General features: G+C 47.0%; 2 protein-coding genes across 2 annotated transcripts in view; one reads left to right on the forward strand and one right to left on the reverse strand.

The window, feature by feature from the left end:
- The window catches only part of SHQ1 (SHQ1, H/ACA ribonucleoprotein assembly factor), an 88001-nt gene extending 86575 nt beyond the window's left edge, over positions 1-1426 (reverse strand). Inside the window, exon 1 of the mRNA XM_018557968.1 lies at positions 1416-1426. The gene's annotated coding sequence lies outside the window, so the exon portion shown is untranslated. The remainder of the gene's footprint in view (positions 1-1415) is intronic.
- Positions 1427-1756: 330 nt separating this feature from the next.
- Positions 1757-16642, forward strand: part of GXYLT2 (glucoside xylosyltransferase 2) — a 39460-nt gene continuing 24574 nt past the window's right edge. The window contains exon 1 of the mRNA XM_018557967.1: positions 1757-2144. Within this exon, the coding sequence (XP_018413469.1) occupies positions 1888-2144 (257 nt within the window). The 5' untranslated portion in view covers positions 1757-1887. The remainder of the gene's footprint in view (positions 2145-16642) is intronic.

Here is a 16642-nt window from a genome sequence, read left to right on the forward strand (position 1 = left end):
TACTTCCTTGGCTCTGTTGCTCTTCCTGTGACCCAAAACTGGCATCACAAGTGTCAGCGGTAGAGGAGAGAGAGACCAGCATACATTCATTTTCCGATCTCCTCTCCACTAAATGGAGCCGGAAGCAACGCTGATTGCATCAATTTCCTGGCTAGAGAAGCCTAGGAAGAAGCCATTCAAGTGCAATGTGCCCTTCAATAGCTTCTTTGCAAAGGAAAGGTGACACTAGGGGTCTAATAGACCCCTAATGTCAACTTAAAGAGTACCTGTCACCACCTAATATACTATCTCACAGGGGACTTGTGAGCCCCCCTATGTGATAGCAATGAAGGTTAAAAAAAAAGGTTTAAAAGTAAAATAAATGTAAACATTTTTTTTTTTAAAGTCCCCTACCCCCACACTCATAATATTGTAAACAAGCATAGAGTGCGCCTATGTACAAAAGCCTCCGTTGGGCTACACATGTTAGGTATCACCGCATGCGCCAGAGTGAGAACAATAATTTTATGCCCGGTATTCACAGTTAAAGGAGAACTATGAGGTGAGACACATACTGTCGCCTGATCACTTCTCGATCATCTCTCTGTAGAGAGCCGTGACTGACAGGGATTCCCCCCCCCTCCCCGCTCCGATCCTCCAGCGCTGACTGGAGGAACGGAAGGGGGAGGGGGCGGGTACAGTTGGCTCTGCCTCTAGATAGCTCTGCCTCATGCAGCTGGGTGGATCTGGACAGTAATGTCGGGATCCGTCCCGGCTGCGGCGGTCTCTGTATATCTCTGTATACCGCAAGCTATAGCTCGCTATATACTGAGCTTTGGGTCACGGGAGGACGCTAGTATGTGTCCTTTGTGACCCTTAAGAGAACTATGGGGAAAAACACTGACCCCATAGTTCTCTTTGAAATCTAACATAATGACCTATACAAGCTTTGTAGCCTGGGGACAATTTTGGGTACCGTATTTTGTCGCCATTTCACGGGCGCATACAATTTTTTAGGTTGGCATGTTGGGTGTCTATGTACTCGGCATAACCGCATATTTTCTATTAAAAAACATATAAAAATGTATTTATTTTGTGCACTAAAATGAACATAAGTGTATTTTTTCCTGACATTTTGGGTTTAAGAGTTGTGCCAATATCATGCGATGTAAAAATTTGCAGCATTTTATTGTACAGGGTCTGTGCTTTCAGGAAATATATAATTCGGGGGGTTCAAGTAATTTTCAGGCCCAAAATGTGGATTATAACACGTGTGGAAAAACAAAACGCCTTGGCAGCGAAAGGGTTCAAATACATAAAAATAAATAAAATATGAAATAAATAAATAATAAAAATATTTATAAATAAAAATATAAATTATATAAAAAGACATGAAAGCTAAATTAGGGGCAGTTGAGTGTTATGCTGATGATAACAATGAAAAATATTGTTCTTTGAAGATACGTCTATTGATACATTCAGAGCCATTGTAACAAAGTAACTCTCCTGCAGCTGCGGGTTCGAATCCCATCGACTGCATGAAGTTTGAACATTCTTCCCACAATAAGAAGTGATAATAAAATATTGTTTGATGATCACAAGTTTTGATTCAGATCAAAGCTAATGCAGGGTTGTCTGTGTAGAGCCTTCCCCCCTTGCACAGTGTGGAAACTGATGATCCCTACCCTCCCTCCTCCCCATGACAAGCATAGCTCACACGTCCTATGTGTCGGAATGGACAGAGGGAGCTCCAGCTCCGCCAGTTCCAGCAGGATCCCTCCCCTCCCCCTCCTCCTGCTCTGACTCTCGGATACGTGGTTCCTTGGCCGCTGCTCCGGGGCTCCCACTGACAATGCTGCACGGAGCGGCTCCCCCCGGGGCTCAGAGCCCCCCCAGCCCCCCGGAATCATGAGGATCCACGGCAAACTGCTGGCCGCTGTGCTGTGCCTGGGGGGGCTGCTGATCGTCTACCTCCTCCTGGGTTACCCGGAGCACCACCAGCAGCAGCACCCCATCAGGTCTCTAGCCCCCTCTGCCCAGAGCAGGGTCCAGCCCAGCACCCCAACACACTTCAGAGGCATAGAGGAGCACCGAGCCCAGAAAGAGCCCAGGCTGAGGAGGAAGAAGAACAATGCCAAAGGCAACCCCAACCCTGCCAAAGTTAGGTAAGGGGGCAATAATGCATGACAGGTCTTCTGTGCAAAGGGACAGCTTCTGCAGAACTTCTTAGGGGGCGGGGCACCCTCTGGAGAACCTCTTTGGGGGGCAAGTCATCATCAGAACGTGTGGACCCATCAGAATCCCCCAGTTTGATTGTCATCATCAGAACGTGTGGACCCATCAGAATCCCCCAGTTTGATTGCCATCATCAGAACGTCTGGCCCCATCAGAACCCCCCATTCGATTTGTCAAAGGGTTCGGTCTGAACATTATTGAGCCAATCAGCTCTAGTCACTGTTTGGGTATTCTGACAGTAGCAGCGCACCCATCACCCATCAGAATACAATAGCCTGACGGAGAGAATTCTCCCATTCACACACAGTGTTTGGCCACATTTAGAAAGCACTGAAGCCAGAGGTGACCCCTACCCTATAAAGACCCTGCAAGTACAAGATAATACTTGCCAGAAATGCACTCAGCTTCTACGGCCTGTTGTCGGCTGTTAACACGCCTCATTTTTACATAGTGGTGTCAGGCCTGCCCAGTTGTCTTTCCAAAACTACTTGAACCCTCCCTTAACATAGATACCAGGGCCGGATTTACCATTAGGCAGAGTATGGACGTGCCTAGAGGTGCCCTCCATAGAGGGGTGCAATGCAGGTGCCTACTCCTGCCTAATTCCCGGTGTTGTGTCAAGATAAAACACCGGCAATAGCAAGGAGGGTACATCCTGCACAAAATGCACCCTCCTGCTCCAAGACCAGCGGTGCCTACTGGAACTGCCAACTTCTGCAAACGCAGGGGATGGACCCCAGCGCTGCGCAAGCCTGCCCTGTACAACGTCTGATGCGGATAGGCGTTTAGGACAGCCTTACGTAACGCTGGGGGCCTTCTCTGCATATGTGGAAGCCGGCGAGTCCCGCGGCAGGTAAAAGCGCTGGCTCAGGCTAAACAGAGTTCCATTTGTGCCTACAGGTGTCCAAAATGGAAATCCGTCCCTGATAGAGACTAATCAGTCAGTAGTCCCAAGTTAAGGATTAATCACTCTTTTAAGGTGCCCATACACTTTACAACCCTGGCAAGACTTTTGTCTTGCCAGGGTTGTAAAGTACTTAAAAAAACGTACAATCTGCCCATCTTGGGCGGGCTTACGATGACTGTAATGAGGGGCGGGCTTGTGTTGACTGCAAACGGGCAGTGTGCGCGTGCGCACAGCGGCCCGTTCGCCAGTTGTCGAACCAGCAGACCACTAACTCGCCGAGAATCGTACGATTCCCGGCGGGTTTTCTAGCATGCTGGTTCGACGGAAGACGTGCGACCGTACAGTAGAAACGGTCGCAAGCCTTCCATACACTGCACGATTCTCGTACGATGGCGGGATTTCCCGCGATTCTCGTACGAGAATCGTGCAGTGTATGGGCACCTTTAGCGACAATGCAGCAGGACTCATCGAACAGATATCACAGAACACTTTCAATGGTGTATTTAACAGACCAAAAGGGAGCCAATCAGAGAAGTGCATTGTTGGGGTGTACATCCCCTTTAAATAAGCCAATGCCCTAAAACAGCGGATACTTTACCGAGACACCAAGGCATGCTGGAATCTGTAGTTCCACCTTATCCGGATACCCGCAAGGTGCTCAGGGCTGTCTAATCCCTCGTTATATACTCCGGCAGCAGTCAGAAGCATGTTAAATGGCCGCACTGAGAGCGATTACAGCGGCATTAAATTATTTGCCCGGCCTAGGAGGAAATGTTTTACCTCATACGCCTCAGTAGTGTCATTATATTAATAGAAGCGAGGTTTAATGTGAGCGCCGCCAAAGAAAGTCGTACGCTGGCATAAAGTTTGCATCCCATTGATCGAGGTGCGTTGCACGAACGGCAGATTTTTAAATCTTGGAGACGTAGCTCGTAGACGCGAAGCTTTGGTGGACGGTCAGTCTGTACTTCCAGTTTGGCTCCACTAAACAAAACTTTATGTTCTGTTGGAAATGTTTTAAAATTCTAATCTTCAGCGGGTGAGCTAGCCAGGCGTCCTCGTGTTGCGTAATGAAAGTTTGGACGGCGCTCCGCGTCTGTTTAATTTTCTGCCCTAATTGAAAATATATTTATCACCGTAAAAGACAAAAAAAAAAATGAAATGATGCACTTTGAACGCAAAAGGTCAGCAAACCTAAAATCGGACGGGGGAGAGGATAGACACGAGTGAGTCAACTGCTCTTGGCAGGATTTTTCAGGCAGACTTCCCACATCATCCCCTTCTGTGTCCATCACAAAGCTGAGCAAGGGAGTCTCACTCCGACCTGCTGCGTTCTGTGAAAGTAAAGCTGAAACCCAAGCAGATATAAAAGACATTTAATGCAGCTCTGTTTTTATTAAATGTGTTTTCTTTTTCACCCATTGTAGGTCATAGGAAGTCTGCACACTGGCAACCCCCCCCCCAACAAAAACACAAACAAACTGTAGGCCAGTCCAGAATAATCCCTCCTACTACTAGTATGCTTCTGGTCTCGGGCTAGCGTCCCCCCTGGTTTCGGGCTAGCGTCCCCCCTGGTTTCGGGCTAGCATCCCCCCTGGTCTCGGGCTAGAGTCCCCCTCCTTTCATACCAGAAGCCATCCTTCGAAGGCACCATGGTTGAGAAAAGCTGTTCTACGTGGATGGACGTCTTCTCTTTGCCATTGTAAGGACTAACCTTTTAATTTGCTAAAACCTTTTTCTTTTTAATTTTTTTTCTTCAATCAAGACTGTTCTGTATACATTACCGCTGCTGGAGATTTCCCCATTGATGTGCAGCTATCTGACACGGTCATCATCAGCCTGGCTGTTGGGGTACCACGTCCGGACCCAGCTGGCCTAGAGGTTGTGGGGATTGCCTGAAAGTGACTTTCTGACAAACAGATTTTCTCAGCTCCCACCCAGATAGCAAGCAATTGAGCTGCAAGTTTGAAAATGACTTGCTAAACTATTGCTAGATTTGCTAAGCTTCACAATTTTGTTGCACAATTACAGCGAGTCTGCATTGCAAGTCTCCAGATCAACGTGCTTTGCAAAAGTGCTGTACACCTGCAGAGCTCTTGCTAAGACCTGCAGGACTCTTGCTATAGACTTGCAAAACAAATTTGCTTCAAATTCCAAAAGTGTCAACTAGAACTTGTGCTGCGAGTGTTCTGCAAGTCTACAACTTGCCAGGAATGTGTGCGGCAAGTTAACAAGAATTACAATTTAAGCCTGTGGCAAGTTATCCTTGCTATCTGGGCAATGGCTGAACTCGGGAAAGTGTTCCCTGCATCTGGAGGTGCTCCAGGGCCTGTGTTGCAGATGAGGACCTCATGGCTTCCAGGTTTGACAACAGACTGGACAATTTCTGGTGTCTCCCTGAAATCTGTATACCCCGATCTATGTATTTCCTCCCCTAAAAAGTATTCCTCATCTGCTCTCCAGAATCAAGATGGAAGGCGATCCAGTGATCTTCTTTTCTTCGGACTGGCCTAGCCAACCTGGTAAGACTTCTGGCAGATGCTTCATGGACACTACCAGATCATCAGGATCTTCTGCCTAAAGGGTTTATTTGCCATCCTTCTTCTCTGTCGCTGGCTTTAACAGCAGTTAAATGGGCATCTTTGAGTCTTTGATTCCAATGATGCTAATAACTAGAAAGCCTATTCCACAGGTTCTATCGTTGGACTTGGAAGGCCTTTCGTACTTGGTGTGAGTCTCGAGGTTTCCACTCCAGAAGTTTGTCTGCGGGACAAATCATCTCCTTCTGGCAGCTGGGTCTGGACCAGTGTTTGGTTCTCAACAATATTTCCATTATATTTCCACTTCTGCAGCCAAATTGGGATAACACCTACAGTACTTTTATATTTGTTATATGTTCCCATTCACATAACATAACACTTAACAAATATTTAAACATTGCTGCTCAAAGTAGCCTGCAAGCTTAACAAGCTTCTTCACAGAAGAAACTTCTACTTCTACTTCAAAGAAACGTCTAAAGGGTAAGTAATATAGTTAAAAAAAAATCTTTTTAGATATGCTGTGTGAACGACAACGCATAACAAACATATAGTGGAGAAGTAGTGTAAAAATGGACATTCTGCCCTTTCTATTCTATTTCAGAGACTCTTGGCCTCTTTGATTAGGACCTTTTTATATAGGTGGTCTTCCATGGAAGCTCCCCAGTACATTCAGTGACTTTGTGGGGTTTGAATCTGGTTCTCTCTGAGCTTCAGAAACCACCACGAGGTTGTTGTTTTTTTAGCCATTGGCCTCATTCAGACATTCAGTACGTGTGATTGCGCAGCAACCTGTTCTTCCCTATGGGAGGACGCGTTTGTGCGCTGTCATACGCACACCTGAACTTGCACATACGTGTGGGTGTCCGCACTTGGATACAGACAGTGTGCGGACACGCAGACCCGCATGGATGTACAAGTTCTGGTGTGTGTATGACAACGTACAGCCATGTCCTCCCATTGGGAAGAACAGGCTGCTGTGCGCAATCACACGTAGTACCTGTCCCTCTCGGGATCGGCCCATTTACGGCCATGCATGCCGCATGGACGTGTACGTACCGTCTGAATGAGGTCATAAACTCACCAAAGTGGGTGCCCGAACTGGCGGCCTAATTTTGCAAAGAACCATTTTTGTTCTTCTATAAGGACAAAGTGGACCAAGTGGTGTGGAAGCCCAGGACTTCCTTCCTTTTATTCCTTTCCCTGGAGCAAAATGAGCACTTAAAGGAGAATTATGAGGTGAGTGACTTTCACTCAACCTCATAGTTCGAGCCGACGTGTGACAATGAAACTGTCGCAGGTCGGCTCAATAGATCGGGAAGTGAGCAAACACATACCGTCGCTCCGCTCACTTCTCGATCATATCCCTGCAGAGAGCCTCACTCACTCCCGGCTCCCTGCAGGGATTCCCCCCCTCCCTGCTCAGATCCTCCAGCGCTGACTGGCGGAACGGACGGGTGAGGGGGCGGGCACAGCTGGCTCTGCCTCTAGATAGACAGAGCCAGCTGTCAATCACGCAGCTGGGTGGATCCCGACAGTAATGTCAGGATCCATCCCGGCTGCGTCGGTCTCGGTATACCGCAAGCTGTAGCTCGCAGTATATTGAGCTCTGGGTGACGGGAGGACGCTAGTTTGTGTCCTCCCGTGACCCTTAGGAGAACTATGGGGAAAAACACTGACCCCATAGTTCTCCTTTAAAGAAGAACTGTGAGCATTTTTAAAATGAACCTTTGCAGTGGGGCTGTACTGTAAGGGTTAAGTTTTCATTTTGGGCTAGGGGCTAATATAAAAAAGATATTCTCACCTGATCCTCGGTCCCACTAAGCTGCTAGAATGGGCTCCAGAGGTTTCTTTCCCCCGGGCTCCAGAGGTTAAAGGACCCTGGACATCATCACATCTATTACAAGTCCATTGACTTGCATTGGACGTGTGGACGATGAGGGACATTCCACAGCCAGAGTGAAGAGGTAGGGAGGTGAGCCCTAGGACCAAGAATCGAGTGAGTGTATCTTTTTTTTTTTTTATTTCGGCCCCAAGACCAAATCAAGCCCTTAACCCTTGTGGGGGTAGCAGTGTGGGTGTAGCAGAGGTCAAGCAAGGGTAATAAAGAGCAAGTCAATCAATTAGAGACAAAGAAATAGGTAAGCAATTGGCTACAGAATTTTTCGAGGCTCATTATTGAAAGTTTACAGTTTGCACATTGTTCTTTCTGTTTTGTCTTGTCTGACAAAAGTCCTCATTGTTTTCTGTGGTGCGAGGCGTTCACATTGACATTTAAATTCCTATCTCCGGCTTTGCTTTGCCACAAAACACTGCAGACATTTACACACGACCGCGTCTACTTTCTCCGGGGCCGAGCTTTAGGCCAATTCAGCATCTTATTTGCATGCCGCTGCCTGGGGCACGAGTGCTTGTATGGCTCTGGCAGATAATCAAAATTGTTTTGAAGCCTGCATAATAATATAAAATCTCTGTGCCGCGTGCGCTTCAATATCTGCAAATTAAGAAGCGGCGTTCCTGTCTCTGCGGAGTTATAAAAACTAAACGCAATGCAATTAAACAATAACGGTTTTAAAGGGAAGCCATTGCCTTGACGTGTATGTAAACTCTAGCAAAGAACGGCTCTTGTTTGCTCCCTTCCCGTGTGTTAAAATTGAAAGCGTTTAGTTATTTCTATTTTAAAATGCCTATTGATCCTGTCGGAAATCTAGTGATCTGATAACTTCCTGTGCTCACCCCTTCTGCTGACTGTCATCAACATTGTTAATATACAGAACAGCCTCCCTTTTATGTAATGAACATGAAGGGATGGACAAGTGTTCTGTAGTCCTAACACACTTTCCATCCTAGGGTGACAACGCAGCTCTTTCATAGATACAGTACAATGAGTAAACGTTATCACCCTAGGACCGGAAATGTGTTGCTGGCAGGATCACCATGTGGAAAAAAGCTGAAAACGAATGCAGCCACCATATTTAATGGCTGCAGTAGAATACATTGTTGTTGGGTTTAGATACGCTTTAATGTTATGTAGATCTAAATATACAAGTTGTTGGCTTAATGTTTATAATATTTATAAGCAGTGTTGCTCTTAACACTGTGTATGCATGCCGCAGCACCGTTCATTCCTATTGGAGGCCGTACTCTGCAAGGTCTTTAGAATACGGCCATCCCATAGGAATGAATGGTTCTGTGGTGCATATGTGCAGTGTGAAGAGGAGGCGGCTGGAGGCTGTGGAGCCCCAGGCAGGGACCCCAGGGGCAGGATTGAGGCTGCTGGTAAAAGTGGGTTGGTTTGCCCTCAGGGTGGGGGCAATTAAAGGAGTTGTAAAGTCCCAGCATATCCTCTCCTGTTATAACATCAGCATACTGGAGATGTTTTTGATAATGCAAATCAAAGTGGCGGAACTACTGCCGGTGCGGGCGCACCAGGGCCTCGGCTTGGGGGGGCCCAGCACAGTCGCAGCACCGGATCGGTACCCAGCGGCTAGCGGGCCCCCCATCTCTGATTTGTGGGGTTTTTTTTGGGAGGGGGGTGGGGGCCCAAAAAAAAAAAATCTTGCACCAGGGCCCTTTGTTCCTTAGGTCCGCCACTGAGTTGGGATGTCTGCTTTAATTTTAGGACGGCTTTACAAAGGATGAAGTTGCCCATTAAAAAAACTGCATACAGTGTGGCATGAGGCCAAACATAATAAAAATAGATTCAGGGTTTACTCCCTATTTAAACATTCCTTTATTGGGTTCTTTAGATTGAAGAGCTGAAACACACTTTACCATGGATGGTGTTGACACGGTTTAGGAAATAGACCTTGAGTTTCCTGCTCTGCTGAATTGAATTTTCTATCGCCCATTGTTACCAAGCTGGTGGGATGTCCTGCAGACCTTGGCAGGTGATGAAGCATAAAAACGGCAGGTATCCAAGTCTGGCTCATTGTAGGATATTGGAAGGATTTCTGAGTTTTCACACCCGTAGGCTTCTCACTCAGAGCTGGATGTGGAAGTATCTAGAGGACATTCTAACAGGAGAGCGTTCTGAGTCAATGAACATCAGAGAAGGCCTGAAAGGTGCAAACTTTGTTGACGTGGGCTGAACATAATATGTAGGTTGCCTTTGCTGGCCTCTTGGATGTCTCTACCTTCAGTACTTTTTGAGTCACTAGCCTAAGGAGGTGTAAGGAGGATTTTTTGACCAGGAAGCTGCGTGGTCCATAATTACCTAATAGTATGGTAGGGTTTTGGCACTCCCTTTAATATGAAATGGGCACCAACCATCTGGAGGTGTCTACTTTTCTTGACCTAGGGACACCTTAGAAGGTCAGTTGACAGCAATATAAGAGTTAACCGAGGAACCTCTACACAATTGTGCAATTTTCATTTTGTTTAGTTGAGGGCCGGAGTGTTTATAGTTGGTGTTATATGTTTCTGTGAACTTCAATTAACACTGTTATTTGTCATGTCAGAGATATTTCATCTGGCCTTCTGGCAGACCCCTCTGTGCTAGCCCCGAGTCAGTCATCTGGCCCCCGAAGTAAAATTGGTTGTTGCAGCGTGCAACGAGTGTAATGAGATGTTCTGTGTCACGTACTGAACAGATAAGAGAAGGAGCTGTACAGAGGGGGTTTGGCACCTGGTGGAGCAGCCTTTTTCACCAGGGTGCCTTCTGGCATTGTCAGCGGTGCCTTCAAGTTTTTGCTACTGGGGGACTCTGATGTGAGTGGGGGGGGAGTGTGAATGGAGGGGGGACTCTGATGTGAATGGAGGGGAGACTCTGATGTAAAAAGGGGGAGACTCTAATGTGAATGGAGGGGAGACTCTGATGTAAGGAGGAAACTACACGTGGTCTTTTTTTCATTTTTTGCCTGGGGTTCCCCCTTAAGTCCATACCAGACCCCTGGTTAGGATAAGGGTCTGGTATTGAGTTTGGTGGTACCACATGTTGTTTTTTTGCATTTTAGACTGGAGTGCCTGGAGATTTTGTACACTTTTAAAAGGTGCTGTGACGGAACAAAGGTCTAGCACGCTGTCCTAGAGTTCAAGTTTAAAAATTGAAAGTGAAGCCTTGAGATACATACAGAGGGTACAGCCCATGAGATTTGGGCTTCAGTTCCTCTACTAGACGATAGAGGGACCTGGGAACCCGTTTTCCTTACCTGTTTGTAATTTACAAGCAAGAATGGAGGGGGGACTCTGATGTGAATGGAGGGGAGACTCTGATGTAAAAAGGGGGAGACTCTAATGTGAATGGAGGGGAGACTCTGATGTAAGGAGGAAACTACACGTGGTCTTTTTTTCATTTTTTGCCTGGGGTTCCCCCTTAAGTCCATACCAGACCCCTGGTTAGGATAAGGGTCTGGTATTGAGTTTGGTGGTACCACATGTTGTTTTTTTGCATTTTAGACTGGAGTGCCTGGAGATTTTGTACACTTTTAAAAGGTGCTGTGACGGAACAAAGGTCTAGCACGCTGTCCTAGAGTTCAAGTTTAAAAATTGAAAGTGAAGCCTTGAGATACATACAGAGGGTACAGCCCATGAGATTTGGGCTTCAGTTCCTCTACTAGACGATAGAGGGACCTGGGAACCCGTTTTCCTTACCTGTTTGTAATTTACAAGCAGTGTTCCCAGACACACCCACTGCAGGCTCCTTGTTGTCTCTACAGAAAACCTGCTGTATTAAAGTGTTTGTTTTGGATAGAGTGGAGAGGGATTAGAACCCTTGTCAAGTTTTGATTGCTGTCCCCGTTAGTGAGATTCAACTTGTCTTTTTGTCCTGGTGACCGTTATCAGTGAAAGTGAAAGAAAATCCCAAATCTCGGGTTGTCATCAGAACAGGAATAGATGGGAAATCTTCCATTGGGGACACCAGTTCTGATGACCCTCCTGACCACCAGTAATTTCCCTCTCCATGGAGGGATGTCTCCCATTTCCTGTTGTGGCTATTGAACAAGAAGTAAAGGGAAATCTCCCCAGTGGCAATTGTAAGCGCAGGAGATTTATCTAAAGACTACTGTTACATTTTGATCATTTTGACATACTGATACGGTATGATATTCTAGTTGCATTTAAGGGCAGAGAGGAGAGACCAGCAGAGGGTAGCTAGAACAGCTCAGAGAATTGTTTCCTCTCCTCTTCCAAATCTGAGAGATATTTATTTGAGCCCTTGAGCTTTTAATATAGGAGATTCTGCACACCCTGCATACTGTAGCCTCTGTTCATTGCCCTCCCCCCGGGTAGGCTTGGAACTCTCCGTGCGCAAACTAACAGCTTGAATAATAGCTTTTCCCCTCCAAGCTGTTGCACCCTTCATTTTTTTTTTTTTTTAAATAATGTTTATTTTGTTTAGCGTTATTTATTGTTTCTTTACTTTGAATATTATACATTTTGATATGTTTTATAATATGAATACTGCTCTGATGATTGGATTATTGGCAAACACCTGGGGTGGACTGCAGCAGGGAGAGACTGGTAAGTAAACCTTGCTAGGTGGGCTATCAGGAGGCACAGTTACTTTGGGGCAAATATATATATATATATTATGCAGTATATATACATACAGGTTTTATTGGAGAAAACTATGTGCAGTAAAAACATTCCTCCATTGGTTGAAAGTCTTTATTGCATTTAGTCTGGCCTTAATACTCCCATAGCTGCCACATTTCTGGCCTTACACAGATTTTAGGGTATTTCAAACTATTTTTTGAATGCATAACCAATGGTGCAGATCAAACACTCAACTCTGTTTGATTGTTTTTGCACTGGAAACGTGGATGAAATTGCTTGAAAATTGCCATGTATGCCAACTCTTGGAGACTCACTGCTAAACCAACTGAACAGATCAAGGCCACCTGCCTCCAACCATGACTACTAAAAATGCAAACCACTCACCGCTATTGGAGGTAGGTCTGTTGGATCAATTTTGCAATGACAACGTGGTTGAAATTGCCTAAAACATTACCAAGTATGGTTATCCTAAGAGTACCCATGAACATGAGATAACGGTTGCCCTGTCCAGGGACAATAAGAAGTGCCAAACACCTAGGGCTGAAAAACCCTGGGGCAGGGGTAGCCAAACTTCAACTCTCCAGTTGTGGTGAAACGACACTACTACTCCCTGGGGCGGGGGTAGCCAAACTTAGATCCTCCATTTGTGGTGAGACTACACTACTACTCCCTGGGGCAAAGGTAGCCAAATTTAGACCCTCCAGTTCTGGTGAAACTACACTACCACTCCCATCATGCATCTGCTTCTAAAAGGCATGCTTGGGGCTGTCAGAGTCTTGCAATGCCTAATGTGATTTGAAGTTTCACCACAGCTGGAGGTCAGATGTTTGCCTACCTCTGCCCTAGAGGGAACTAGCAATTGTTCCACCTTGTGTTTTTCTTTAATAAGGCAGAGGTGGGCAACTTCGGCCCTCCACCTGTTGTGGAATTACAAGTCCCATGAGGCACTGCAAGACTGACAGTTACAGGCATGACTCCAAGAGGCAGAGGCATGTTGGGAGTTGTAGTTAAAGCACAGCTGGGGGGCCGGAGTTGCCCACCTCTGGTCCAAGGTATCTGTCTACCCTCCGTCCTCTCTCCATAGCATATACCTGAATATTTGGCCCGTTTATGCACCCCCCTGGCTAGGAAAGAACAGGAAAGCCGATCGGTGGTGCCTCCACGCCGGAACTCCTTCTAATGTCCTTATACAGCTTTGTTGGCGCAGGCGGCAATGTCGGCTATACAGCTGTCCATCCGGGAAGGATTAAAAACCCAATTCCGTAAATCAATCATCTTTCCATTCACTCCAGCCGATGATAATGAGCCTTTATCATGTCCTCATCAGGGGGCTCCGACACTGATTCTCTATTACTTTGGCACGCAAGGCCCTTTTATCTGTCAAATCCTCAAAATAGAAATCGAAAGGATTTCCGCTTACCCGCGCGGGAATCGATGTTCTCACCTAGCTGCCTGGCGCGGCGGAGGATGACACTTGATAAACAGCTTGTCTGAGCAGATGTGAGGGATGGAACGTTTTATACGGCCGTAATTGATCGATCTGCCACCAGGAAAATGGATACAAATGTGCTTTTTGATTTCCCCCTCTCCTCCTGGTAATGGTGAGAGTGAGAAATCCTCCTAGATTATAGATCTCTGGGGGGTTTTTTTTTCTCTCAGCGGCCTTTGCAATCAAGTCAAGAAGAACTCCGGGCTGATTACAAACACGGATAGATTGTTCTTGAAGAAAGACTACGGATTGTAGGAAAATTAACCCTTGCAGTGGGGCTATCCCTGAACTGAAAGGGTTAACTGCTCGTTTTTGGTCTAGGAGCTCAAATAAAAAATGATGCACTCACCCGATGCTCAGTCCTGCATCAGTGACCGCTCCACCCTCTCTCCCTCCGATCTGGCTGTGGTATGTCCCCTGGCGTCCTCTAGGACATGATGACGTCACGGGTCTTTAGACCGTCGGAACTCGGGGGAGAAGAGGCTGCGGGGACCAATCTAGCAGCCTGGTGTGACTGAGGATCGGGTGAGCATTTTCTTCTTTATCTGAGCCCCCCTAGAGAAAAGCAAGCAGTTAACCCTTGCTGCCCTCATTCACATGAGAAAAGGCTGACACGTAAAGCTCCGTGCACGGCCGTATCGGGCAGCTCCTGGGAAGGACAGGTACTGTGTGTGATTAGTACGCAGCCCCCGTCCTTCTCTATGGGAGTACACGGCTGTATACCACTCTACGCTCACCTGCCCTGCATACTACGCACCTGTACGGACCTGCACTTGGGGTGAGCGTAGAGTGGCGTACGGCCACGTACTCCAATAGAGAAGGACAGGGGCTGCGTACTAATCACACGCAGCACCTGTACCTTTCCAGGAGCTGCCCGATACGGCCGCGCACACAGCACGGAGCTGTACGTGCCGGCCTTTCCTCGTGTGAATGAGGCCTGAGGAAGAACTCCAGGTTGTAAAAAAAATTGACCCTTGCAGTGGGGCATCCCCCCCCCCCCCCCCCCCCCTTTGCTGCAATATTCAGCTTTAGGCTAGTGATTCCATCTGCAGTACTTTTTTTCTGCCACTAGATTTCCTCAGTCTGATGACCAGCATCATTTAACACACCTCCTCTAAGCCCAGGTTGTCCCAGTCTGTGACTGGACAGTGTTGAGCTCATCTCTCTTGTTAGTTTGCTTTTTCCTCCTATCAGCATGCTTCTTGTCAGCACATGAACTGATTGGCTCCTTGTGTTGCTTTCTATTTTCATGTACCAGCTCTGCTGTACATGGGCTGCAGGAGGCTGATACCAGGCCAGATACAGGTACTTGCACTGAGTGCATTCGTTGATGTATTATAGATTACAGAGCTGCATTGATTTGTGTCTTTTGTATCTGCCTAGATTTCAGCTTCGGTAGGAAACCCCTCCAACAGTGCAGGGATTGGGATACATTTGATCAAATTTTTATGTTCGACGTAACTCGTTCAAGTATTTATTATCTCTCACAAAGATCACAGCATTCCCCCTGGCAATGCCATTTTCTGCTGTTCTCTCCAAAAGCACAGAGCCATCTTTGCTCAGGCATCATCCAATGTCACAAATGTCTGACACAGATCGGCCCCTGCTGCAGTCTCTCACCTTGCGACTGGCTACAAAGTTAGTGTTGTAGCCTGATCACCGGAGGAGAGGAGACTGAGGAAATGTTGCTGCACAGGACATCTAGTGTGCAAAGTGGTGGGGAAAGGGGATGTATAACCTGCTGCCAGTGTCCCTAGCCTTTTTGGGGAGGGAGGGTTGGTGCCGGTGGACCATGCTAATGGGGGGGAGGGGGAGTTGGGGGTTGTTCTCTGCATCATCTCAGCTCTGACTCGTGTCCCACCCAGCTCAATTATGTCACTGGTTGCCGGGCGCTGCGTGGGATGCCTGCCACAGCATCCCAGGTTGCTGACAGCTTGCCGGAGATACTACATGTGTGTGGCCCTTACACATCTCCCCACCCGGCTCTTAGCAGTCTTGGACACTCTGGCCGGAAAGGGGGTGGCAGGAACACTACAAATATTTGTTCTGTTCAAGGTGCATTGAAGTCAATAGCACTGCAGCCACGTCCCCCCAGCTGCAGTACGATCGCCCACACCGAAACGCGTGGCACATCAATGCCTGCGTTGCGGTCCGGTACAGTCAGAACAAATGCTGCATGGACGGCCCTGGCTGTGAGGACTGGATTTTAAGGGAAGCTCAGGTTCTAATTAAGCCCCATGTTATATTTACAACTAGTTGCCTTCCGCAGGATGGTGGAATCCTTGAGAAAATATCTGCAGGTCATTAATCCGGCAGCGCGGTGCATGGCTTTTATCAGGCAGCGGCTTCTTTTAATAATTCACGGTGTAACACTAAAAAGCTGGAAGGTAAATACTAATTCACATAAATGAGCTCATTCAATATTTATACCTCTCTGAAAGAGGAATTTAATTAAGACCTAAGCTCTTCTCTACACGTATTGATACTTGGCGTTGCGTGCTAATTGGGAAGCTGTTGGAAGGTAATTCTACAAGACACGGAGTATTAAACGTATATCATAAATCCAATGACTCCCACTACAATTCATTCACTAAAAGATACATTGTATCCAAAGGGACTTCTACTTCAGCCCCCATTTACACTCGTCACACATGAACACCCACAAAAGGGCGAAGATTCACTTTAAACCGTACTGCATTAAAGGAGGTGTAAAGTCCCAGCATATCCTCTCCTGAATCTGTAGGGCTGGTCAAGGGAGTATGTCAGTCTGGGCGCTGACCGCAGGCACGCTGAGCATCCGCACCTTGTCCTGCAGGTCCTATGGGAGGAAGAAGTAACAAAAGCTGACCACACTAACATAGATATCCTTCTGTGGTTAGCATGGTCGGTAACCAAAGGAAGACCCCCATTGAAGCTGAATCGCAGGTATTTAGTGGGGTTTAAATTATGCAGAAATAAAAGACCCTTTTATAGCAACAACGGGGGGGGGACACGGGG

Source organism: Nanorana parkeri, unplaced genomic scaffold (assembly GCF_000935625.1).
Source record: "Nanorana parkeri isolate BGI_ZX_2015 unplaced genomic scaffold, ASM93562v1 scaffold314, whole genome shotgun sequence".
Lineage (NCBI taxonomy): Eukaryota > Metazoa > Chordata > Amphibia > Anura > Dicroglossidae > Nanorana > Nanorana parkeri.